We start from the raw sequence: 27887 nt of genomic DNA, 5'->3' as shown, positions 1-27887 counted from the left end.
AGATGGCAGATGGATGGTTAGCATGGAGAAAGAAGGAGACCCTGGCAAGCAAGTTATCAGAAGACAACCAGAGCCTGGGACCGATAAGATTTGAATAATGACCAGACAACAAAAGGTAGAAAAACTAATTTTATTTACTGTTTTGTGATTACAGTATGTCAGATTTGAAACGTGTATCCTGCCAGAAATGGTGATAGACTGCAAACGTGAGCTAAGATTTAACAGAGAGAGGAAAAGTATTTTTTGTTTGTTTATTTTGTTTACACTACAGTGCCAGTGTGGTTAGGAGAAGACAAAGGGGGTAAAGAGGCTATAAAATAAACCCACCAGGATGTTTGAAAAAAAAACACCCAATTGTGCAGGAAAATCAAATCGAAAAATCGATTCAATGGGCTGAATCAAATCAAAATTTTTTTTCCTGAATCGAGCAGCACTAGTGTGGAGCGGTGGTTAAAGCTTAAGGCTTAGCACCCTGAGGTTGTGGGTTCAAATCCATGTTGCTCCTTGTGACCCTGGGCAAGTCACTTAATCCTCCCAGGTACATTAGATAGACTGTGAGCCCACCAGGAGACAGAGAGAAATACTTGAGTACCTGAATAAATTCATGTCAATGATTCTGAGTTCCCCTGGGGGAGTGGTATAGAAAACTGAATAAATAACACACTGAAAGGAGGAATCAAAAGAAAATTTCATATTTTCCACTAAGTATTTCCTAAAACTGTCCATAGGTTAAAAAAAACCCTAGGAGCGTTGGGAAAATTTAGCAGACAGAGACTCAAACATCTATTGAAGTTTTCCACTTGCTCAATTAAAAAAAAAAAAAAATTTTTTTTAATGCAGTGCTAAGTTATCTTTGACCATGGAAACTTTAACTTTAAATTGTTCGTATTGATGTACATCATCAGTCTTGTACTTAATCTCATACTCTGGGCAGGAAGAGAGGCGCCGGCGTTAACTTTCAACTTCCTGCTACCGTCGCCTCTGTCTTCTGCTGCAGGTCCTTTGTCCTTCCCCATCTATATTCAAAATTACCTAGAGAAACTCCTTTTTTTATCACTATCTCCCCTCTGCCATCTAGCTCAGCTACAGCAATCAGCCAAGGGCAAGAAACATGGTTTCTATCAGAAGAACCCAGCAGACATGCATCTTGAAACTGGCCACTGGTTGGCAGCATTGCTCAAAAGCTTGGACACCCCCCTCCCTTTTCCTGGGGCTATGGGTGGGGCTGGAATGAACTCTTTTGCTGCGGCATTCTAAGCCCTATATCACTCCTTATAACCTTTTTCAAATCATTGAAAGAGTTCAAAGGGGCCATATTTGGAATTCTTTGTGCAATACTAGTGGTTCTCAAACCTGTCCTGGGGGGACCCCCAGCCAGTCGGGTTTTCAGGAGATTCTTAATGAATGTTCATGAGAGAGATTTGTATATATTGGAGGCAGTGCATGCAAATCTCTGTTATGGATATTCATTGTGGTTATCCTGAATACACAACTGACTGGGTGTCCTTCAGGACCGGTTTGAGAACCACTGTGTTATACAGGCCTAAAATGGGCACAATTTAGTAAGACTATACATTTCTCAAGAGGCTGCTCAATTCTTGAAAGCGTATCCCAGGTTAGGCACCATAATGTAGCATGCTAAATGGGAATTCCATAATGGTACTTGTGCACCCAAATTCTTTTAAATGAGGCTTGATTGAAAAGTAATGAGACTGCCTTTGTTTTTCTTTACAAGAAGTAGATGTACCAATGCTGTGCTGGTTCTTGTGAAGCTCATACGTCAACGTTTCTGAACCTGCAGTTGGACTGCCGTAGTCTTCATTGTTGGGTCACAGCGAGATGAAGAACTTCGTACGTTTCGTCACGGCAGAAGAGGAAGGCATGTCTTTCAGAGTGCGCCAGAGGTGTGCAATTTAATTTTAGGTTAAACTTGGAAAGAGCAGTAATGAGACTCTTGAAATATTACAGCAAGGAAACAGCGGTGAACACAATTAGCCGTGCTGCAGTATTTCAGTGGTGAAAAACGCCACAGCTGCAGCAAAACAGTCTACTGCACATCTTTTAATCGTTTTTGAAACGCTGCCAAAAAAAATGCATTATATGTGAAGGTCGCTACTTTGAAAAAGAATAATGGTCAGAATCTGTGGAGTCATCTGATTATGAATAAAAAAAAAATCCAGTCTCATCACGTTGAAGTCAGCCCACGTAGAATACTAGCATAAATCTGTATTTGCACGCCAACATTTAGGTGTAACCAGTTACTCATGGTCTATGACAGGCATTACGTGCACACGCCTATATGTTGGCACTTTTCACACATAGCTTGCAGTATTCTAGAAGCTTCATGCAAGCTTAACCCACATATGCGTGTAACCGCTCTTAGACACTGTTCGATCAAGTAACGCCTAGGTGCTATGGCCCATAACTGCAAAGAGGGCATAACTGCATCCATGTCATTGCATGTTAAATCGATGTGCAATTTTGTGCGACAGATTATAGAATTAGGACATTTTCTCACTGGCCCTTATTATATTAATGACGAATATATATTGGTGCATTTTAGCCTTTTTATGTGAAAAGGTGTGGTGGCCATGTTAGTCCACTCTGCAAGGGAATATGTAGAAATAAAACCAAAAACATAAAAGAAAAAAAAAAAAAATAATACCTTTTTTATTGGACTAATTTAATATAGTTTATGATTAGCTTTTGAAGGTATCCCCTTCTGATCTGAAGAAGGGGTTACCTTTGAAAGTTAATCATAAACAAGATTAAGGGGTCCTTTTATTAAAGTGCACGGATTTAGCGTGCGCTAAATGCTAAGACATCCATTAGATTCCTACGTGCGCAAATCTTTAGCACACCTTAATAAAAGGACCCCTAAGTTAGTCCAATTAAAAAGGTATTATTTTTTTTTCCTTTATGTTTTTATTTCTACCTATTGTTTTTTTAAATATGCAAATTATACATGGAACACAAAAGATCAGAGATTTGTATCTAATGATATTCTGATAAGATGATTCTAGGAAGCTTGAGGTATTTTTTTTTCTAGTCTTATGTGGTAAATACTCGTTAACGTTTACAAGATCTGGTATTTTCAAGAACAGTAGGACTAAAAAACAAGAGTACACTAGGGGACAAGTAGTAATTCACATGTAGTCATCTGCTCCCCCTAGACCAGGGGTGTCCAACCTGTGGCCCAAGGGCCGCATGCGGCCTCCGTGAAATATTTTGTGCGGCCCCAGTCAAGGGCGATGCAGTGTTTTCCTCTGCTGCCCCCGGGTGTTTACCGTCTTGCCAGCTCCCTCCTCTGCCTTGCTGCAGCATTTGCGCGGCCCCAGAAACATTTTTTTTTGGCCAATGCGGCCCAGGGAAGCCAAAAGGTTGGACATCCCTGCCCTAGACTGTCACGTTAATGTATTCCTTCTAGAAATATAATCATGGAGTTACATCCAGAGTATTTCAGCCCACCTCCAAACCAATCCCTCCAACAGTGCTAGTTGTTCATGTGTATAAAAACAGTATTTGGATCCATTCCTACAACTCAGGTTGGCAGTTATGTGGATTTCATTAGGATAAATTAGGCTTAAAAACTTCTTGAAGTTGTTAAATCCAGGCCCAAAGAGGAAGGCAACAGCTGACTCTACTGTTGTGGCTCCTCTCGATCAATAAAGATGTGGTCCAAGCATAAATTCTGGGAAGGCGGCAGAGCTGACGATGGAAGGCAGCGGAAAAAGAAAAAACAGCCATCTTCTTCGCCTCCCCCCCCAATAAAAAGACAAAATTTGGAATCTTTCCTAATAAGACTAACATTTACTACAACAGATGTCCTCACCATTCAAAGTAAATAAAAGCTACATATGAGTGTTGATTCATAAGTCGTGACAATTATTTTTTATTCATTCAATTTTCTATACACTTCTCCCTCCGTATTTGCTGTGATAGGGGATTAACAGACCTGCAAATACTGAAAAACTGCAAATAACTTTTTCATATGTTATTCGCTGTTTTCTATTAAAAGCCATCGTGAATATGGTGAAACCGTGAATAACATGGTGGGAGACCTGGCCTGTTCCCGAAGGAGAGGCAAAACGCGGTGAAGAAAAATCAGCCATTTTCTCTGTAAAAGCTTGGAATCAACAATTTCTCTACGCAAGCTGATGTAATTTGGGGGGGGAGGAGCCAGCAAGCTAAAAACCGTGAATAATCGAAACCATGAATGCTAAAACCACGAATACAGAAGGAGAAGTGTACTGTTCTCCCAAGAGAGCTCAGAATGGTTTTACATGAATTTATTCAGAAACTCAAGCGTGTTTCCCTGCTGTCCCAGTGGGCTCACAATCTATCTAATGTAGCTGGGGGCAATGGGGGGGATTAGGTGACTCGCCTAGGGTCACAAGGAGCAGCATGGGTTTGAACCCACAACTGCAGGTTGTTAAGGCTGTAGCTTTAATCACTGCGCCACACTCTCCCCTCTGGAAAATGTGTCAACACTGGATATCTAATTATGTTTCAAAGTGTGCCACCAGATAAGAAATGAGTGCAGTGGTCTCTGGTAGGGGAGAAGCAAAAAAAACATGGCATTTGAAATCATCGTTTTATTATGGTATACAGTGTACAACAAAGTACAAGTATAAACTGTTTAACTGTTAACATCCTTCAAAGCAGTCTCTCAGGTTGTCTTGGGGTGTCATCCAGTTCGTGAGGGACACACTGTGAATGCGCAGTATTACAAATAATTTCTGCAGTACAACCTGTGTCGTGCAGTATGGGAGGAACATCCAAAGCAATTGCACAACGCCATAATCCTACATGAATATGCTACAGCAGAAAGTTGTTTACAGCACTAGGGACAGGAGACTACTTTGAAGGACATTAACAGTTAGACATTCTCACTCTTAAGCTGATTATGTTCTTGGTTTAGTGAAACAGTTAACATTTATTGCTTGAAAAAATAATTGTCTTATGACTTATGAATCAACTCTCAGTATATGTCCCTGCACTCAGGACAAAATGTCAGAGGAGCATCAATTATTTATATGAGCTATAGGTTTTTCCTATATTTATGGCATGTGGAGAAAGAGAGACAGAGAATCCTCCAGTTACGAAGCAGATTGATCATGTTTGTATTTCTGAAAGGCCTCTAATATTTCTGTGACAACCGTAGGATCATCTAATGTCGTTATATCTCCCAGATCATCGGACTCATCAGTAATGACTTTTCTCAGCAATCTTCTCATAATTTTCCCAGAGCGTGTTTTAGGAAGTCGTTTTACCACCTGAGGTAGAAAATAAAACACCAGAATAAGAAAATGAACGAGTAAAAGTTGTAGAACTTGATGAAATGGACACGTTAACTAAAATACATGGGGCTCAATATTCATCGTTTTGCGGACTGCTGCCAGCGTTATCCTGCCATTGAATATCTAGGTCTACAGAGCTGACAAAACCATAGCTACTTACGTGTGATACTCAGCACATAACCAGCTGTGGTGAACTGCATAAGGATAGGACTGACTTTTATGTAGTCACCTTGGCAAGTTAAGTGATGTATATCAGCATTTAACAGTTAAGGCTAAGAGAAAACTTTAGAAGGCTCAGTCTTAACCTTCAATTTTTCTCCTCTTCCTCTATCTCCCTTTTTGTTCACCTATTCTCTGTCCTCTAGCCTTCTAAAGTTCTCTCTCCCCATCTCTCAGCCTTCACTGCCTTCCCTAACTCCCAGCAAGACCTCTGTTCTGTCCATCCATAAGGTCTCTTCCCCCTTCTTCCAGACAAACCCCCACGGCACACATACTTCACCTTTTGCCAGCTGTCCCACCTCCTACAGCACACACATTTCCTATTCACCTTTCTTCAGCCACAAACACACCACATTCACTTTTCTCCAGCCCCCCCATCCTCCTTGCTTCAGGTCACCCCTCCCCCCCCACCCCGAGCATACACAATCCCATGCACCTTTCTGCAGCCCTCCACCCATAGCGCATGAACACACACACACACACACACACACAAACCCCTCATCCACCTTTTATCAGGCCCATCACCATACTCCATCCACCATTTTCCAGCCCCTTCTCCTGCACCATCCAGCTTTTTTTAAGGCACCTTCCCTTCTCCCCTCCCCCACACACACCACTCCAGCGAAGCAAGAGGAGGAGCTGCAAAGCCACAAATTGAGCTGCTTCCTCTTCCGTCTTAGGCCCCAATTATTCCTTTGAGTCATATGGGCCTCCATACAGCCTCATGGCTCATAGGACCTGCTGGGCTCTACAGAGAAGGCCGTGCTGGAGTGATGTGTGCGCAGGGAGGCAGCCAGGAATGGAGCACAGCAGAGTTCACAGCAGTCTGTGGAGGTGGGAAATTCTGTGCAAATTCTGCATTGCGCAGTAGCACAGAATTCTCCTAGAAGGACTGTTAGCCCAAAGTAAGCAGTTTCTGTCAGACTATATCTGATTGTACACTGCCTTAGATTAATCTCCTCACAAAGGCGGTTAAACAATCCCAGTAAGTAGTAAATACATAAAAATGGCATGCTGAAGCCTTTTCTACAAATGTGTTTGTAAAAAACCTCAAATGAAATGTGTGAGGTCAGTATTTCAGGCCTTGTTACACGTATAACAGCTTATCAGAGCCCTGCCATAAACCTAGAACTTACCAGAACATGATCAGGCACAGCATATTTTGCTATTTTGGAAGCTACGATTGACTTGAGCTGTTCTTTCACTATTTGTTCTGTGTGAGCTAAATTATCTCTTAGCACTATGAAGGCGAATGCAGCTGAAAGAGAAGCAACCAAACACAGCATATAACACTTCCATATAGTACATAAAGATAAATAAACATTTCATCAACAAAATACTTCAGAGTTTGTTTAAGATCATGAAAACATTTATCCATCTACAATACGCAGTAAATTCTAAAAATGGCACCTAAAATCTCAGCGCCAAAAAATTTGGCCTCCGTAGTTAGGCGTGGTTTATAGAATCATGTGCAGCACCCATCTGGGCAACTAGCATTGAGGCACAAGCATTTATGTCCATGAAAACCAGGCCTAAATGCCTGTGCCTAAGTTGTCCATGGATGTGCCTAACTCCTGAGCTCCTTCCATGGCCATGCCCCGTTTTGAGATCCACACTCTAGAATTTACATACACCACTTTATAGAATACAGTGAGAAAGTTATGCATGTAAATTCTAATTAGTGCCAATAATTGATTAATTGGCAATTATCTCTGCTGATTGGTTTGTTAACCAATTAAGTTGCACATGCAAATCTGCAATGCACACAGATTTGCTCACTCAACTTTGGGCGCAGTATATAGAATCGGGGGTATATATATAAAAAAAATACACAGGTATGTTTTCCCATCAGTTTCTCAAATACTTATTTGGAACTGTTTTGTTTCTGGCTTAGAGTCACTTCAATTCCTCAGAGCCAAAATTCCTACACTAGTTGTCTATTCAGTTTTAGAAAACCAGATATCCTGGAGTATGAATGATCCAGTTCATATGTGTTGCTTCCAAAATAAACTGCAGCCAGAAAAAAAAAAAAAAAAAATCAGGAAACTAGGACATTTTTCTGGGAATAATGCCAGACAATAGCAGAATTTTACACCCAGTGGTATTGAAAGAGTTTACTCCAAACCACGGCCTCCCAGAACCAGAAGCATGGGGCTGCATTGACGATTTTTTAGAAGCTGCTAATTCAAGTAGAAAGATACTCTAGTGGCTATACTTATAACTGGAATACGTCCATGTGATTTATATCAAAAGAAATCCAGTTAAATGTAAATCTTCGAACATTCATAAAAGAATACTCATAAGGAAATACTTTGATACTCAATCCTCAGAGGGTTAATCTCCCGTTGGTTCTAGTGGACAGAGCCCACCGAACCCGATCTTCATAGGATCTCATCGGATCAAAATAACATTTTTTTCTTTTTTTTCTTTTTATATCAATAACTCAAATATAAATAGTAAGTGTAAAACTTTTACTTAGCTTATATAATTTATTTTAAAGAGGGGAGCGCCTCCACCAAGTAGAGGCATCTCTTCCTTCATTATGGTCATTGCACTTAAGTAGTTCACCAGATGAGTATAACCATCGTTTTGTAATTTTGTAAAGGTTCGCCTAACTTGTGCAACTACTATGCATCTAGGTTGCATCATATGTCAAAGCAAAAGTATACCCATCCTTTCCCTTTAAAAATTACCCCATTGAAACTGCATGTACACCTTTATATCAGCTATTTATTTCGCAAACACACAGTTTTTGTTAACATTTCTGTGCATACTTTTAAAAAAATACAAAAATACCCATGCAAGTTTAAACTCTGTTCTGGAAGCATCTTTGGTAAAAAAAAAAAAAAAAAAAATACATGTAAGATGGCATTATGGAGGTAATTTCATAAAGGATATCTTCATGCATAAAGGCCTGTTTTATTTATTGGTCTTTTATTTATTTGGACTTAGTTCACAGCTTTTCAGTAATACTTTTCAGTAGTATCTCAAGGTGAGCTGCATGCAAGTACAATATATATTTCCCTGTTCATGAAAGGCTCGCAAAATAAGGCAATTCTGTAAGTTAGTGCCTCCTTTTACACATGCCCATAGCTGTCAAGGGGCCCAAACATTGAGAGGTTTTGCCATACCTCAGCTCTTCTCCATGCTGCCCAGCCATGGCCCAGTTTCACCCGCTCCACCCCTTCACAGACCTCTGCCAAGGCACTAATAACCCACTTCCCCTCTTGGGCAGCAGGAGATACCTTAATAAAATGTCATCTCCTGACGCCAATATAACATAAGAACATAAGCAATGCCTCCGCTGGGTCAGACCTGAGGTCCATCATGCCCAGCAGTCCACTCACGCGGCGGCCCAACAGGTCCAGGACCTGTGCAGTAATCCTCTATTTATACCCCTCTATCCCCTTTTCCAGCAGGAAATTGTCCAATCCTTTCTTAAACCCCTGTACTGTAAGAAAGGATTGGACAATTTGGATAAGAGCTGCAAAACATTGCAATTGTTATCAAAAGATTGGTCCGTGTCAGCAGTAAATGACATCTTATTAATGCATTTCCTGCTCCTGATGTAAGGGGTAGCTGTTCAGAAGGAGTTCTTGGCTCCCCATGAAAGCAGGAGTCTCTTGTTGCATGTGAGACTTGGCAGGTTTGCATGCATGCCAACGCAGCATGGGGAATGCCTATTCTATAATGTATTATTAGCAGTTGTCTTAACCAATTTTTAAACCGGGACCACTTTGGATCCAAATGAGCTGAAGGAAAGTCGCCATATTTTTCCATGCGGAGAGGGGTGTGTGTGTGGGGGGGCGGTCACAACACTGCTGACCAGCATATGTCAGTGACACCCGTCCTCACTAGTGTGTATCTCTCTCAAAAAGCTCATCTTTACCTATGTAATATTAAAACAGTTTTCAAATTAATTTGCCCCAATAACCAAATAATATGGATACAGATTGGGTTTTTTAAGATTTGCACTAATTGAGACCACAGATATAAATAGTGTAATAATGGAAACATACAAAGAGAAACACATTTCCTCTTATCCTATATAATAAAAGGCTAACTCGCGCATGCGCAGTCCTATTTTCGTGTTCCGTGCGCTGTAGGTCTGTGGCCGAAGGAGTGCGCATGCGCGCGAATACGTCACCACCCGATCGCCTCCACAAGCCGGACCGCAGCCAGACGACGTTCTCCGTTTCTCCTGTCGCCGCCGCCGATCTCCGTTTCTCCTTTGCCGCCCACCCCCTTCTCTTCCCGCGGGTCCGAATGGCGATTCAAGCAGCGTGTACATCAGTCTCCACACGCTGCTTCGGGCCCTTCTACTGCCCTGATTTGCTCTGCCGCGTCTCTGATGATGTCATCAGGGACGTGCCAGAGTAAATCAGGGCAGAAGGGCCCGAAGCAGCGTGTGGAGACTGATAAAAGCGCTGCTGGAATCACCACCTTTGTAGTCCGGCCCGCGGGAAGGGGAAGGGGAAGGGGAAGGGACAGGGGCGGGTAGAGGAAACGCTAATGCTGCTGCACAGGGAACTGGTGGGGGGGGGAGGGAAATGGAGGGGAAGGGAATGCTGCTTTGGACGGACAGACAGACAGAGAGAGGAAGGGAAACACAAAGAAAATAAGAAATACACAGGGGCAGGTGCTCAGGGAACTGGTGTGGGGGGAGGGAAATGGAGGGGGATGGAATGCTGCTTTGGACAGACAGAGAGAGGAAGGGAAACACAAAGAAAATAAGAAAGACACAGGGGCAGGTGCACAGGGAACTGGTGTGGGGGGAGGGGGATGGAATGCTGCTTTGGACAGACAGACAGAGGGAGGAAGGGAGACAGAAAGGAAAGAAGAAAGACACAGGGTCAGGGAGATACACAGAAAGACAGACAGGCAAAGGGGGCCAGGGACAGAGACAGACAGAAAGGACAGTGGGAGCCGCGTCAGGAGGGGTGCGGGATGCGGCAGTGGGAACTTTTCCAATGGGTGCAACTGGGCAGCTGTCGGGAACCTCTGATCAGGGGCAGAGCAAGGTAAGAGTATCATAGGGATAAGAAGGAGGAGGGAGGATAAAAAAGGAAGGGATGCCTACTGCTGGACAGGGGGAGAAGGAAAGAGATGCTGATGGACAGGGGAGGTGAAGAAAAAAGAACGGAGGACTAATGTTGGACAGGGGGAGAAGGAAAGAGGTGCTGCTGGACAGGGGGGAGGTAAAACAAAGGGAGAAGGGCTGCTGCTGCAAAAGGAGAGCAGTGAAGGGGTGGTGGTGGACACAGTGGAGGTAAAAGGAAGGGAAAATGGACAGGGGGAGCAGGCAAGGGGTGGTGATGGACAGCCAAGGAAAAAGAAAGGCAGAAAGAAAGAAAGCGGCTAAGGAGAGAGAGAGAAAAAAAGACAGACACACACACATATGTTCTAGCACCCGTTAATCTAACGGGCTTAAAGACTAGTATTGACATATTCCCCAAAGCTGCTTTTTCTATCAAGCCTTCTTTCCACATACCACTACCCCCACCCCCAGGGTCCTGCAAATGTATGAGGATTAATGCAAGACACCATTAGCCAACCCTAAAGCCTTCCTTTCACCATGTCCTACCTGCGTGGCACAGGACATCATTGTCATCGGAGGCAAGAGATGTGAGAAGGCCCCTGAGTTATCCAGTGACAGCCTGCATTAATTGCCGGCAATGACTTGCAAGTTTGTAGGACCCAGAGAGGGGAGGTTGGAGGAACTGCCAGATGCATGGAGAGTGGGAGAGGAAAAAAAGATTAGTGTTAATCACAGGGACAGAAGGGCAGGTGCAGGGCATGAACACCTCAAAGGAAGGTCGAAGAGGGGACCTAAAGCCTGTGGCTTGTTTGATTCCTAAGTTCAGTACCCCAAGTCTCAATGTTATAAAAGGAGACTTTATAGGGCTCGGTGCCATGTGGGTCTTCTCTCTAAACTTGTCAGACATGCCTGCATTTTGAGGAGGAGAAAGGCACTGCTTCACTGGCCACATGTGACCACTGTCAGCTATATTCAGGAGTCAAGTAAGTCCATAGTCTATTGAGAACAGTGGCGTACCTAGCATATGTGACATCCGGGGCCCATCATTTTTTGACAACCCCCCTCCCCCAATCTATATGAAAAATATGATTTTTAGTAACAATCCACATATCGCACAACAAGAATGTACCTAGGAAAGGCAGCATCTTAAACATTGCAGTGAGCACTAGAACACCAACACAAACATTGTAAAACTAAACAAGCCAGATCCCACACAATCAATTGATCCTGCAGTCAATGTCAACTGAAAACTATGTTCTTTTCATACACACAGAACAGAGATACACCCTCGCCCAATATGGAATAATCACAAACTAAAAATAGAAATATGTAGACAAAAGTTAAACTGAACCGCCAAGAAACCAGACTGCATACAATGCAACACCACAACACCACAAAAACAGTAACACATGGCCTCTAATACTGTGCAAAATATAAAGACAGTAGATGTAAATTTGAAAAAACTGATACATAACAATCACCACTTTACAAATTAACAAATAAAAATAAAACAAATAATGAGAAATAAGAAAATACCATTTTATTGGACTAATCCATTTTTCAATTAGTTTTCAGAGGCCAAATCTTTCTTCAGAACAGTACTGTTATGGTATCCTGTCCTGACCTGAGGAAAAGAGTTTAGTCCATAAAATTGCCCTATTTCCATTTCCTATTTATAAAATTTTATCAATACAGTTATAATACTACTTGATTCTAAGTAAAGCAACAAAAAAATCTTTCTACCTTTTGTCGTTTCTGCTTTAATCATCTTCTCTTTGCTCTCTTCTTTCTATACAGCGTTTGTCCTCTCTCCCTTCCATGCAATATCTGCCCTCTTTGCCCCTTCCACCTAGCTTGTGTCCTCTCTCTTTACCCCTTCCATCTACTGTCCACCCTCTCTCTGCCCCTTGCATCCACTGTCCACCCTCTCTCTGCCCCTTGCATCCACTGTCCACCCTCTCTCTGTTCCATATGGTATCTTCCCTCTTTCTATGTCCCTTCAATAAATTGTATATCCTGTGCCCTTTCTCTCCTTTGTACATGATTCATTTTGGCTTCACCCCCTCCCCTATGCTCTGGCATCTCTCTCTTCTCATTTCCTTCCTTCCCACTCCACCCCATGGTCTGGCATCTCTATCTCCTTCCCTTCTCTCCCCCCATGCCCTGGCATCTCCCTCCTATCTCTCTCTCTCTGGCACTTCCTATCCTTTCTTTCCCTCTGGTCTGGCATTTTGTCTCCTTTAGTTTCCCTTCCTTCCCCCATGCCCTGGCATCTCTTTCCTCTCCTTCCATCTCCCCCTCCCACTCCATTATCTAGCAGCTCTTCTCCTTCCTTTCTCTCTTTCCTTCCACCTGGTCTGGCATCTGCATCCTCCCCCTCCCCCCTGACATCTCTCCCCCCCATCCATGGTCTGGTAGCTCCTTTCCTTTCCTCCCATTGTCTTGGCATCTCTTTCCTCTCCCTTCCCTGGTGTTCTTTATCCCCTCTCTCTCCCCAATTGGGTGCTGCTGCAGCAGCACTTCTCTTCCCCTCCCCAATTGGGTGCAGCAGCACTTCTCTTCCCCTCCCCAATTGGGTGCTGCAGCATTTCTCTTCCCCCTCCCCCCCAAAAAAAATTGGGTGCAGCAGCAGAACATTTCTTTTCCCCCTCCCCTCCCCATTGGGTGCATCAGCATATCTCTTCCCCCTCCCCTCCTTGGGTGCAGCAGCAGCACTTCTTTTCCCCCTCCCCCTCCCCAATTGGGTGCAGCAGCAGCACTTCTCTCTTGCCCCCTCCCCAACTGTATGCAGCAGCAGCATCTCTCTTCCCCCCTTGGTTGCAGCAACAGCATCTCTTTTCCCCCCTACCCCCTCCTTGGGTGCAGCAGCAGTATTTCTCTTCCCATCTCTCCCATCGGCGGAGTCGCAAGCTTCCTTCCCTCCATCGCTGACCTCTTGCTGCTCTTCCTTGCTTCGGGCCTTCCTCGTTGCCAGATCTTGCCTTCGCAGAAACAGAAAGTAGGCAGGACCTGGCAGCCAGGAAGGCCCGTAGCAAGGAAGAGCAGCAAGACAAGTTTTAACTTCCCTCCGTCGCTGACCTGTCTACCTTAGCTTCCCTCCGTCGCTGACCTTAGCCCTAGCGAATTCAAACTCCGGGGTTCGAACGTATGCATGCCTTCTCTTCTTCTCCCCTCCTGGAACGTAACTTCCGGTTTCAGAGTGAAGAGAAGGGAAGTTGGCACACACACCTTAAAGCCCCGAAGCATGAGTTTGCTACGGCATAAGGTGGGAAATCACCAAGCTGGTGAGAGGTGGGGGTTATTTTTTTTTTAATGTTGAGCAGCGGCAGGATTCGCGATAGATGGCAGCTGGGCGATCATCTAAAGTAGCTGGGCACAGCGCCCGGCTAAAAGTCCCTAGGGCAGTAGTAGGCAAACTCATTAGTCAAAAGAGCCAAAATCAGCAGTACAACGATTAAGATTTTTTTGAGAGCCATACTCTGTTCCCGCTTGCGCTACGACAGCTACGTCAACCCGACTGACACCCCGCTCATCCGCACATAGTCGAAATCGATTCATGGCAGAGCCTAAAGAATGACAGGGGGAAAAATTTGTCTCCGTCCCCTCCCCGTCCCCATAAGCTCAGTCCTCATCCCTGCAAACCACCTGATTCCGTTCACACAAGCCTTGAATTGTATTATATTGAACTTATTATATTAAAGTATAAAAAGAAACAGTATTCTGTACAATTGTCAATTTATAAATCAGCGTCTTCTCCCCACTCTTTCTTCCCCATTTCCCTTCAGCGCACACACATAAAAACAAGTAAGTAATTCTATATCATTTTCATTCTATTCATTCATAGAAATTAAAGTCTAAATAATGCCAGTCACATAACAAAACATGATTTTACAAAAATAATTCCCTGCACAGTCAAGCCTGCAAGGATTACTAGATGTCTTTCAGCAGCTCCCCTCCCTCCCCCTTACCTTCGTGGCCAAGTCAAAATGATCTACCAACAATAATATTTTAAAAACACAAAGCACACTGTACGCAGAGAAAATGTTAATTATCATTTATATTCCGAGGGTTTTCAAAGAGGTCAAGGCAGATGACTTTATGCAATGTCACCTCAGTAACAACTATACAAAAATAGACAAATAAACCCCCTCCCTTTTTACTACACCGCTATAGCGTTTTTTAGCACAGGGATCTGCGCTGAATGCCCCACACTGTTCTCGACGCTCATAGGCTCCCTGCGCTAAAACCGCTATTGCGGTTTAGTAAAAGGGGGCCATAGTGCAAAATATAGACAGCATATATAAATTCTCAAAACAGACACATTTTGATCACTAAATTGAAAATAAAATCATTTTTCTACCTTTGGTAATTTCATCAGTCTCTGGTTGCACTTTATTCTTCTGACTGTGCATCCAATATTTCTTCCCTTCTTTCAGCCTCCTGTATGCTTCCTCTCCTCCAGACCTCATTCCCTCCCCCAACTTTTTCTTTGTTTCACCATGTTCCCTTCTTTCTTTCTCTCTCCATGCCTCCTTTCTTTCTCTATGTCTGTCTTTCTCTCTGTGCCCCATTTTTTTCTTTCTTTCTTTGTTTCACCTTGCCCCCTTCTTTCTTTCTCTCCATGCCCCCTTTCTTTCTGTATGTCTGTCCTTCTCTCTCTCTCTCCATGCCCCATTTCTTTCTTTCATTCTTTCTTTCATCCTGCCCCCTTCTTTCTTTCTCTCTATGCCCCCTTTCTTTCTGTATGTCTGTCTTTCTCGATCTCTCCATGCCCCATTTCTTTCTTTCTTTCACCCTGCCCCTTCTTTCTTTTTCTCTCCATGCCCCCTTTATTTCTCTATGTCTGTCTTTCTCTCTCTTCGTGCCCCATTTTTTTTCTTTCTTTCTTTGTTTCACCCTGCCCCCTTTCTTTCTGGCTTCCTGTCCTCCCCCATGCCACCGCCATTGGAAAACATGGTGCCACCGCTGCCGGGGAATAGACTGCTACTGCCGCCATCGGGAACGGGCCGGTGCCAAGTTCTCCCTGCTTTTCTTCCCCGCGGGGCCGACCAACTCTCGCCACCCGACATCAATTCTAACATCGGAGAGGACGTTCTGGGCCAGCCAGGCCACAATTGGCTGTTCCAGAACGTCCTCTCCAACATCAGAATTGACGTCAGGTGGTGAGAGTTGGTCGGCCCCGTGGGGAAGAGAAGCAGGGCGATCTCAGAACACGGCACCGGCCTGTTCCCCGATGGTAGCGGTATCTTGGGGGAGGGCAGTGAGAAGGGAAGGGAAGCAGGTTGGGCTCCCATGTTGTAGATGAGCAGCGAGCCGCAGTTTGCTGACCACTGCCCTAGGGAGAACACTGGAGGGTGGCCAGCTGTGCATCCACTTGGGGCGTGCACCCACTTGGGGCGTGCACCTGGGGCGGAACGCCCCCTCCTTGGTACACCACTGATTGAGAAAGATATGTGGGAAGCCACTGCTTGCCCTGATTGGTAGCATGGAATGTTGCTACTCCTTGGGTTTTGGCCAGGTACTAGGGACCTGGATTGGCCATCGTGAGAACAGGCTACTGGGCTTGATGGACCATTGGTCTGATCTAGGGTTACCAGACATCTGGAATTCCCCGGACATGTCCTCCTTTTGAGGACATGTCCAGGGGTCTGGACAGCTTTTCAAAACCTGGCACTTTTTTTTTTTACAGGTGAAGCAGAGGAAGGTCCTTGACTACTGCTCCACCTGTTACTCCAGCAGTGTGAATCTGACCAATGGAAAAAGAGTTCAAGATATAATGCAATGTATGGCCTGCATTCAGCCGTGAAAAAAAAAAAGCCATAATGACAATGAGAGCTGCCAAAAATGTCCCCAGGGGACACTATTATTCCGCAGGCCTCACACTGAAGAACATTGTATTATAGGACACTAAGGGCCAAATTCTATAAACGGCATCCCGATTATAGGCGACCAACTGCCAACAACCAGCCAATCGAGATTCACGGTTGGTTTGTTTGGGGGTTTTTTAATCCTCCCGAGGCAAGTCGCCTACATTGGAGGCACCAACGGGAGCCTAGGGAGGCGCGCAAGCCCTCCAAAGCTCGCCTAAGGATAGGCGTCAGCATGCCTTGGCCCGGAAGAAGCCTTAGGCGGGCCTAGCCAGAAAACCCCCTTGAAGATCGCCGGCAGCAGGGATGCCTAGTCCCTCCTGCCGGACCCCTCCCCCACCCTGAAGATCACCACTATAGACAGGATCCCTGAGGCTCTAAGGTAGGTAGGTTTGGAACAATCTTCCACTCTTTCTAAGAAGCTCTGTCTCCCCTTTTTTGTAAGTCTTTGAAAACTGTATTGGGGGAATACATTGCCAGAAACTGCTGGAAACCCCCCTGAAGATCGCCAGCAGCAGGGATGCCTAGTCCCTCCTGCCGGACCCCTCCCCCACCCTGAAGATCACCACTATAGACAGGATCCCTGAGGCTCTAAGGTAGGTAGGTTTGGAACAATCTTCCACTCTTTCTAAGAAGCTCTGTCTCCCCTTTTTTGTAAGTCTTTGAAAACTATCCTGTTCACTACCATTTTGGTAACTAATTCTGTTTATTATCTCCTTCTCTATAGTTCTTATTGCCTAAACTAACTATTATAAACTGAGACGAGCTTTCCTCGATTGAAGTCTCGGTATACAAAGCCAAACATTAGATTAGATTAGATAGCCAGTCCAGAGACGATAAACAGCAGCACAGTAGAGCAACCAAACAATGAACCTGTGAGGAACATGCCCAGAGGTGGGGAAGAAAACTTCGGCCTATCTAAGCTCACCTGTTCTAGGCCAATCAGAACAGAGCAGCACAAAACATGCAGCAAGTTGGCTGGAATGCAAACCCCCAGGAGACCAAGTAGTTCCTCCTGAGAGAACAGTGTCTTAAAACCTTTGGGGCACTGGCTCAACACTGGCCACTGCTCAACATGCAGTGAGTGGCAGAGGGAAGATCTGAAGTTATATCTCCAGATGTCACAGATGTGTACTGTAATCCTATAACTCTCAAGAGAAAAGAAGGAGAAGTAGTCTAATGGTTAAATCAATTGACTAATAACTCTGAAACCCAGGGCTCAAATTCTGTTTCTGCCACTATCACTCCTTATGATCTTGGCCAAATCAATGTATCTTCCACCGCCTCAAGTACCCACTTTAGAGTGTAAACCTTTTGGGAGATACTGACCTGAACCCTTATCATTGTTGAACTGCACTTTGCATGTCAAGTAGTGTATTCAATGATAAGTAGGATTATACTAAGTATGAAATTAGAACCATGGTACGGTGTCCTATTCCAGGGCTTATAATAGACATAGAAAATGATGTCAGATAAAGACTATACGGACTATCCAATCTGTCTATACTGTAGATACCAACTAATAATCTCCACAGCAGTGCATCATGAACATGTCCACACAATAAAACATAGCACACACAAGAAAATATTGAGACACTTTAAACAGTTGTTAGAAAGCAGCACAGATGAACTGTTTGTATCTTCCTCAGCAGCTGAGCAATTACTTAGCTGAAATTAGTGCTCTGCTAAGTTGGCTATTCAGGTTCTATCCATAAGGTGGCACTATAATATTAATCACAGATTGTTAACGTTTAATGACAGCAAAGTTCTCTCTACACTGAGTGATTCTGTTTGACAAGCCCTGTGGGTTTCTTTTTCTGCCTGTACGGGGACAGACTTTGGAGGAAAGGTGGGGTAGGAGAGATATGATAGAGACATTTAAATACATATGTGATATAAATATATCAATTGAAAGGAAACTCCAGAGGACACAGAATGAGGTTAAGAGGAAATAGGCTCAGGAGTAATCAAGGAAATACTTTTTTACAGAAAGGGTGGTAGATACATAGATAGTCTCCCAGTAGAGGTGGTGGAGACAAAGTCTGTGTCTGAATTCAAGAAAGCATGAGACAGGCACGTGGGGTCTCTCCCTAAGGAGATAGTGGATGCTGAGGTAGAGCAGACCTTTATCTGCTGTCATGTTTCTATGTTTCTAACAGCAATCATCCAGGTCATGGCCTACTCTGCTGGTATGTACCTGGATCTCGTTTTTCTTGTTGTTTTAGTTCAGAGTATTTGGATATTAGTTGTAAAATAAAATATCTAATAAAAAGAGTGAGACTAAAAGAAGGTTTTACAAACTGCTGAAAAACTTAAGTCAACAACGCAAATACAGACGTTCAAACAGGAAGGAAGTGGTGGTTAAGAACAGTAAGAAGAGACTGCAGAAACTCAGATACAAGCTACTTTATTCTGAGAGAGGTTTAATGGTCACAGATCTTCTGATTTTGTACCAGCATTTACCCAACCAGAAGCAGAATTTACAGCAGTGAATCGTAAACTCTGTGCCATGCCGAGATTGCAGGTGTGCCGCGAGGTACTAGCTGACTGCCTACAGAATGTGCCTCTCAAGGAGAGAGGCACATCCTGTATACAGTCAGCCAGCGCTAGCGCCTCTCCTCTCCATGCCTCCCCTGTTGAGCACCCCCCTCCCCCACTGGTAGCTCAGGGCCAGTCTGCTGGGCCTTCACACATGCGCAGATATCAGTGTCATGACATCACACATGTGTGTGACATCATCGCATTGACGTCTGCACACTTCCAGGTGCCCTCCAGCCGTGGCTCCCTGTTTAGAGTGCCGCAGCTTCGGATAGTTTGCGAGACACTGATTTACAGGGATGTTAGAATAAGCAAGCAGCAAATATAGCACTCCTCTTATGTACCCTCCCCCCTCCACTACAGAACAGCCTCTGCACTTTTCACATAAAGCAAGTGAGCAGCAATTCTATAAAAGGGCACCTAATTGAAGCCTATTCTGTAAAGTATTCTCTCTACAGAATACTAGTATAACCAGGTTTATATGTGTGGGTTGTGTTTAGATGTAAGCACTTAGTCCAGCCACTGAGCGTGTAAATTTCATGTTTCAAGTTTAATAAGTTATGCATGCTTCACCTAGACTCTGCTGATGTGAATGTCCACCTGCCTGGTTACAGAATAACGCATAGCTGGATTTCTAGCATTTAAACATATTAGGTGCTCACATACATGTGTATATACTGGTAATCTAGGGCTAGATTCACAAAGTAAACCGAACGTGTACCGATTGGTTTGCGACCCCTTTACGACCAATTTCCCTCCGGCCTGATTCACTTACCTCTCCTGTGATCCGCTTTCAATCTGTGCATGCAAATGAGGGGAAATGCATGCAAAGTAGACAGGGACGCAATTCACCAAAGAAATTTTGTGCTGGCCGATCAATGCAAGAAGCCACTGCTGGGGACCAGTCGAAAACGTCTTTCCAACTCTCCTGCTCTCTGCACGCTCTGCTCTTCTCCATCTGTCTTCTGCATGCTCGCCCTGAATGCCGCCTTGCTCTGTCCCCATCTGTCTCCTGCCTGCTCGCCCCGAATGCCGCCCTGCTCTGCCCCGCACTACGAGCCCGTGGTTTTAATCCGCAGGTTTAAAGCAGGTTAAAACCACAGGCTCGCTGGGCTACAAAAGTTAAAAAAAAGTTAAAACCAAAAAATTTTAAAAACTCGCGGCTCACAGGGGTCTTGATGCATGCGCAGACCATCTACAGATGGTCTGTGCATGCGCGGGATCGCACAATAGCGATCCATGTAGGCCAGATGAGGGCATTCCTCCGAGCGCCCTCATTTGAATGTTTCCATTTTGTGAATTCATCAGACCTGCCCGGATTGGGCCCAATCAGGCAGGTTCGTGAATCTAGTCCATAGTCATTTATGCAAATATCTGCTGGGCCAGTATTAGCACCTTCTTTGCAGAATTACCCCATACAGACCAACCCATCCAGTGGCATGAAAACAGTATCACTCCACTTTTCCATATACTAGAAAACGTGTGCCCTCCCAGCACTGACTAAAATCTTATCTAGGTCATGAATGAGGTCCACCATCTTTACACCAAGCATGCAAGTGACAAAGTGATCATCATACTCACCAGCTATCTACAAGCCTAGTATTGAATTTAACTAAAATGGACATCCTAACCTTTCCCTCCTGGGCAGCCCCTGTAAAGGCAGGTCCTAGCTACAGGATCGCTTCTTGTCTCACGAACGTGATGCTCTCCTTTCAGATGATCTTTCTCCTCCAAGGCAGAACAGATGTTGCCAGACTGGAGGTGGGGCTTCTCTATTATGTCCCAGTAGGTCTCCTTTACACATTTCTCTATCCACCTCAACTCTTCCAAATCTGCTACTCTAGCTTCCAGAGATCAGACTCATTTTCTGCGAGGTAACAGCTCTTTGCATCGAGTGCACACATACGGCCTCTCACCAAATGGGAGATAATCATACATGAGGCACTCAGTGCAAAAGACTGGCTAGCACCCATCTCATGCTGAGGGTCTCACTATACTGCAAATACATTTTTGTTTATGTAAATCACTTGCTGATGAAAATACCTTGTGTTGATAAATTTCTTTCCCATACTCTCAACTGGGATAATTGGTTACAAATTTTAAAAATGTGCTTGGGGTAGATGAGAAAGAACACTAAAGGCTCCTTTTACTAAGGTGCACTAGCATTTTTAGCACGTGCTACACAAAAAATACTAATGCAAGCTCTATGGAAGCGTTAGCGTGCAGTGCGCACGGCAATGTAGCGCGCGCTAAAACCACTAGCGCACCTTGGTAAAAGGAGCCCTAAATTGGGGCTAAAGAATGTAAGACCCTCTAACCAATCTAATTCCTATCTTTTAATATTCTAGGGCTGTAACAACTAAGGCGCAACTAAGACAAAAAAATATAATGAAAGAAGTGAGGAATTGAACTTTGGAAGGGCTGTCTGAAGTGCCAACATTTTCCACATATTAATTTTATAGTGAGCCCAGTCTTTATGTATATGAAGAGGGGAGATGGGTGAGACGGTATTTTTTTAGGATCATAGTGGCCCTTTTGAGTTCCTCCCTGGGAGCATGAGCTCCCATATTAGCAGAAAAATTAATATCACTTCTCAAGATGTTCTTATCTATTCAAAAACTACTTAGGAAATTTACCACAGGCTGTATCATCCATCTTGCACAATAATGAGCATTTCTGCAAATGCCATATGGTTCATTATTATTAAGCATAACAAAACATTTAAAAAAAAAATAAGGTGGGGAGGTAAAATGGAAATAACAAAACACAGCTACTCTCCACTTCAACAAATTACAATATCCACCGAGCACCTACAGAGACGAAAGAAAAAGCTTCAAGTGACAGGTGAGCCAATGTAAGTTGAGCTCTACCTATCCAAACATCATTGGCATAGAACACTTTTGTCTAATTAGTAAGAATGAAAAACCACCAAGAAAAAAAATCACAAAACAAATGTATATGCTCAGCACGAGTCCTTCCTGTTTCAGCCAACATTTTGTGGTGATAAACCACTTTTTCAGGGCTACTGGATAGCAAGCGAGTAGAGAAGGCAGAACCACAGAGCTATCTGTACAGTAGCCTGAAGAAGTGGTTTATCACCACAAAATGTTGGCTGAAACAGGAAGGACCCGTGTTGAGCATATAAATTTGTTTTGTGATTTTTTGGGGGGAGGGAAGGGGTGGTTTTTTATTTCTTTTTTCATTTGCCAATTAGACAAAAGTTTTTTATGCCGATGATGTTAATGGGTAGAGCTCAACTTACATTGGCTCACTTGTGACTTGAGGCTTTTTCTTTCGTGGTGGATGTCGTAATTTGTTTAAGTGGAGAGCAGCTGTGTTTTGTTATCATTATTTTTAAGTACACACTGGGCTGAAATGTTTTTATGTTTACCTGCATTACTGGCAAACTACACAGATTATTACTACCAGAAAGATTACCGAAGGCAAGAACCTAATCTTTCATTCTGGTACGTCCCTTATGGATTCTATACTCAAGGTGATGTACCAAAGCAATAGCATCGTCTAGGGAGGGACAGACGAGCCTGCCCTCAACACTGAGGTCCCAAAAGCGGCATCAGAACACGTCGCCACATCCACTCGGTAAAAGCTGGTAAAGGTATGAAGAGAAGACCAAATAGCCGCCCTGCAAATTTCATCTGGCGGAACAACTCGAGTCTCTGCCCATGATGCCGCAACACTTCTAGTCAAGTGGGTCTTGAGAGAAACCACTGGCTGCTTGCCGTGGGCGATGTAAGTTGACAAAATGGCCATACAAATCCAACGGGCGATAGAAACCTTAGATACTGGCCTGACTCAACAAAGCTGGACCTTCAGGATAAAAAGATAATCTGAAAGACGAAAATCATTAGTTTTCTCCAAATAGTGGAGGAGGACTCTCCACACATCCAATTCGCTCAAGATCTGATCCTTTCGCGCCAATCTCCTGGAGCGGAAGGCAGGTAAACAAACGTCTTGTTTGACATGAAAATCAGAATTTGCCTCATATACTTTTTGAATGTGAAGCTATTCGCCCCTTCTGGGAAGCTATATGGTCCACCATTAAAGTGATCACGAATTGTACTGCCGATATATGATATCATTATCTTGCGTTCCTTAAATACCTGTTTTGATAATTCCAAATGTAAACCAAAACTAATTGATTTGCTGATATCGATTGGCCTTCAGCAGGTGTTACAATATTGGAAATCGGCTTCTAGGCTCAACTATCCCTTTTGGTGGAACTCGGTGTGCTACGAACAATATGTTATTGAGAAACGTTATCCACTACTACATCACCCACAGAATCAACTATGGACTCCCATTGACGATTTTGTAACTGCACAAAACTGTAGTTTATCATTGTCATCATAATATTCTTTGCTTTCATGACATGTCTAACTGTTAATCTGATTGTGGTTTGATAATAATAATAATAATAACAGCTTATATACCGCAATACCGTGAAGTTCTATGCGGTTTACAAAAGATTAAGCAAAGGTACAAATTGACTGACTTCAAGAGGAAATTCATTGTTGAGGAGAAAAGTGATCAAAAGGACAGTAGGTCGCTATTGAGAGGAAATAGATAAGTGGATCAGTTGTCAAGATGTTTTAGGAACAGGTGTGTTTTTAGACGTTTCCTAAATATCTCATAAGTAGAGGGCGAAAGTAATTGTTCTAGGTCTTTACCCCATGATGCTGCTTGGTGTGAGAGAAGGAATTCATGGTGTTTTTTCAGTTTGCAACCTCTCACTTGGGGGGAAACGAAGTTGGAATGTGAACTTCTCTTGTGTCTGTTGGTTGAGAAGGAGAAAAGATCAGAAATGTATTTGGGGGCAAGTCCGTGTAATGCTTTAAAGCAGAAACAGGCAAATTTGAACTTTACGCGTGCCTTCATCGGCAGCCAATGTAGCTGCCGGTAGTAGGGTGTCACGTGGTCAAATTTTTTTAGTCCAAAGATTAGTCTGACTGCCGCATTCTGCAACAGTTGTAGGCGTCGCATATTTTTTGGGGAAATTGCCAAATAGGCGATGTTACAGTGGTCAAGCAGGCTTAGTATGAGGGATTGGACTAGGATTCTAAAAACCGATGTAACAAAATAAGCTTTAAGGGATCTGAGTTTCCAGAGAGTGAAAAATCCCTTTCTGATTAAGGAATCTACTTGATCTTTCATGGTTAGGCATTGATCCAGAGTTACACCTAGTATCTTTATGGAAGGCTGGATAGGGTAACTAAGGTTATTGATACAGAGGGGTGATTTAATGTCAAGTGGATGTGGTGAAGCAATGAAAAAAGTCGTTTTATCTGAATTAAGTTTGAGCCTAAAGTTTGTCATCCATTGTTCCATCATGTTTATAGCTTCTGAAGCTTTGGGAATAGTTTCGGAGACAGAATTGGTGAATGGGATGATAATCGTAAAATCATCTGCATAACTAAATAGTTTTATCCCCAGCTGGGTTAGCTTCGTGCCCAGTGAGGACATGTAGACGTTGGAGAGCAATGGGGATAGTGGAGAGCCTTGGGGCATACCGGATGGATTGCTCCAGGTGTCGGAAAGCTCATAATTAAAACGAACCTGATAGGTGCGGGATATAAGGAAGCTACGGAACCAGTTCAGCACCTTATCCCGGATACCAATGGCATCTAGGCATTGCAGCAGTTTCATGTGGTCCACTAGATCAAAGGCAGAACTCATATCGAATTGCATTATCAGGGCATTAAGGCCTTTACTAAACAGTAGGTGCAAATTGTCTAAGATAGCCGCAATTACTGTCTCCGTACTGAATAATGGCCTAAAACCAGATTGAGTTTCATGAAGGAGAGAGAATTGATCAAGATAACCCATCAGTTGGGTGTGAACCAATCCCTCCATAATTTTTATAATAAACGGAATGGAAGCTACTGGTCTATAGTTGGATATTAGGGCTGAGGATACTTTACGATTTTTTAGAATTGGGGTTATAATAATGTGACCATTATTAGAGAGGAACTTCCCATTGTTTAGGTTGTAAGCCAAGTATTGCATCAGTGATAATTTAAATTCTAAAGGTGCTGCTTTCATAATTTCTGGGGGGCATGAGTCCAGAACGCAATAGGATCTAGAGTATTTGTTATATAATCTGATATAATCATTCCACTCTAAATCCTGAAAGGAGCTCCAGATCATGTCTGCCGGTATATCATTTCCTTGGGAGTTCGCTATTTGATGATCACAAGAGTCGTTTGTTGAACAATGGATTGTAAGGTTCTTAATTTTAGAATCGAAGTACAGAGCTAAGTCATTTGCAGAGGGTAGTTTAATGTTGTGTGTGAGTGAGGTGTAGCGAGTGGTGTCAAATAAATTTGTGATCAGGTTGAATAGCTCTTTTGTATTGATTCCTCGTGAACCATTACAAGATGAGTTGATTTTAGTGGAGTAGAATGCTTTACGTTTGTCTTTTAACATTTGTTTGTAGATTTTTATGTTAGCTCTCCAGTTGTTACGGTCGGCTAGTTCTCCTGTTTTTTTCCAAGTTCTTTCCAGTCGTCTAGCTAGTTGTTTCATTTTTAGAAGTTCAATGTCAAACCATTTATTTGAATTGCTTTTGCTATTACGTATAGGGGCAATTTTATCTAAAATGGATGTGCTGGTTGTCGTCCAGTGATCCCAAAAATCGATTCCTTCATCTATCTCTGTTTGCAAATCGTATTGTGACCAGAATTCTTTTGGATTAATATAGCCTCTTGTGTGATGTTCTCTTTTTATAATTGGGCGTGCTTTAGATTTATGATAAGACCAGAATAGCTGGAAATAATAAGTAAAATGGTCAGACCAGATATCATGAATCCAGGTGCCTTTAAGTAGCGAAATGGCAGGGTCTGGGATATCCTTTGTGGACATGGCTACCACATCCAATTGATGGCCTTTTTCATGTGTTTGTGTGGGTAGAGGAAGATTGTAATTGAGTAGGGATAGAAAGTTTTTGAACTCTATCGCATTTGTGTTGTCCACTTCATCTAGGTGTAGGTTTATGTCGCCTGCGATGATATTATAAGAAGGACCGATTGAATTGTTTAGGACAAATGCAAAGAAGTCTTCTTTGGCTTTTGGCCAGCTTTTTGGTGGGACATATAATAATATGCAGGATAGGGATTCTTCTAGTTGACAGTTGCTAATTTTACAGGCTAAAATTTCTAAATGGTCTGTCATTTTGGAATCCAGAAGTTCAAAGTCAAATCCTTCTTTAAGAATAATTGCTAATCCTCCTCCTTTTTTTCCCACGCGGTTTAGCGGAAGGATTTTGAAATTACTTGGTAGGAGATCAATTATTATTGGATCATCTTCAGATACTATCTCCTGATAGTTCTGTTTACTGTTCTTTGTATATCTGAAATATTCAATAAACATTGAACTTAAAAAAAAAAAAAGAACAATGGAGCCAATGTTCTGCAGGAGATCCCTGGATTTTAAGTGGCACTGAATAGTGCTGCTGCATATCTGGAGAGAATGCCACAAACACTATCCAATTATAACTGGGGCAGTCTGAGGGCAGATTCAGAATGGGCCTAAAAATTATCCGGGACCACTAATATTCAGTGCCAGTGCCTGGATAACTATCTGGGCAAGTAGGACCACAAAAACAGTAAACCTATCTTGCCTGGAGAGTTATCCAGATCCCAGGGTTGAATATTGCCCAGCACCAGGATAACTTCCAACAGGCAGGCAGGCCCAGGTACTCAGTGCCAGTGCCCAGATTAGATCCAGGACTGAATATCTGGGTCAAATTCAGCCTATGGTAGTTAATACCTTACAAATTGCTGCCCTTTGCCAGCTCATTATTATTAGGTCCAACATTATTAGTTTTGGATGGGGTATGGCAAAAAAAGGAGGGATTTTCTTCCAATAGAAGCAGAGTTGACAAATTTCTTACATTTGCAGCCCAGCACTCATGAGCGATTCTTCCTCAAAGTCACTGTTTAGGAACTGAAATTATCACCTTGCCACCAGATTCTGTTATATACCATTACCTTCTCCTTTGATGTCATGAGGGAAACCAATTACAGCTGATTCAGGCACATCAGGATGTTCAGCCTTAAAATAAAAAAAAGCATTTCCATAAGAATCAAAAAGAACATATGGACGTGAGTGCTAGATTGATATGCAGCCCAATGACTATGGTCCCCTTTTATCAAGCCACGCTAGAGTTTTTTTTATCACCGGCTGCTGCGGTAAAAGCTCCGACACTCATAGAATTCCTATGAGCATCAGAGTTTTTACCGCAGCAGCCGGCAATTAAAAACCCTAGCGTGGCTTGATAAAAGGGGGCCTATATTTCTAAGCAAACCTGTATACGTTGTTTTTTCCTTTTATCCTTCAATAGCACAAACCACCCCATCGCTTTATATGCAGAGGGCCATTTTTGATAGTGTGTCTAAGTCCGACTTTGGATGTTTCCCGCAAGATGTCCAAATGTCAGGGCAGAGAAACAGCCTGAGGAGCCCTTTACAGAAAGCAAGGGGGGACAGGATCCCGCCCCGAATCCAGTATTGCCATTCTCTTGGCAGAGTTAGTTTACAGCAGCTAAGAAGTCTAGCTAGACATCCAGAAAGTCTGTTTCAAAAATCAGCACTTGGACATTTTGGTAAAAAAAAACATCCAAATGCTGATTTAGGCAATTTTTTGGATGTCTTTGGTTTTTTTTTTGAAAACGAGCCCCATAATTTCCTGCTACTGAAAAGCAAGTGTCAGAACACATTGGTTTATCACAAAGAGTTGGGAAGTGTCACCAGAATTTGACACAGACAATCTCATGGTTTCCTTAAAAACCACATTTACCTGGAGGCTGGGAAGATCACAAAATAGGGAACCAGGTGCTCAAAATCCCCATCACTGGTTCCTAGTTATGCTTTCCCTCCACCCCTGGTGATCACTGCTACTGCTAGCCTA

The 27887-nt window shown here is 43.3% G+C and overlaps 1 protein-coding gene across 2 annotated transcripts in view; it reads right to left on the bottom strand.

Annotated features, from left to right (window-relative positions):
- Nucleotides 1-4173: 4173 nt before the first annotated feature.
- The window catches only part of ACSS1 (acyl-CoA synthetase short chain family member 1), a 134815-nt gene continuing 111101 nt past the window's right edge, over nt 4174-27887 (bottom strand). Inside the window, exons 12-14 of one of the 2 annotated variants that reach the window (XM_033936528.1) lie at nt 26969-27032; nt 6656-6777; nt 4174-5276 (exon numbers count right to left, since the gene is read on the bottom strand). In XM_033936528.1, the coding sequence (XP_033792419.1) occupies nt 5100-5276; nt 6656-6777; nt 26969-27032 (363 nt within the window). In that variant the 3' untranslated portion in view covers nt 4174-5099. Of the gene's footprint in view, nt 5277-6655; nt 6778-11113; nt 11240-26968; nt 27033-27887 lie in introns of those variants that run through there. The other variant, XM_033936529.1, reaches the window with a different exon arrangement.

This window comes from Geotrypetes seraphini, chromosome 3, assembly GCF_902459505.1.
Source record: "Geotrypetes seraphini chromosome 3, aGeoSer1.1, whole genome shotgun sequence".
NCBI classification, from domain to species: Eukaryota; Metazoa; Chordata; class Amphibia; order Gymnophiona; family Dermophiidae; genus Geotrypetes; species Geotrypetes seraphini.
Note: the sequence above shows the minus strand (reverse complement) of the source record. Positions and strands in the feature narration are given on the sequence as shown.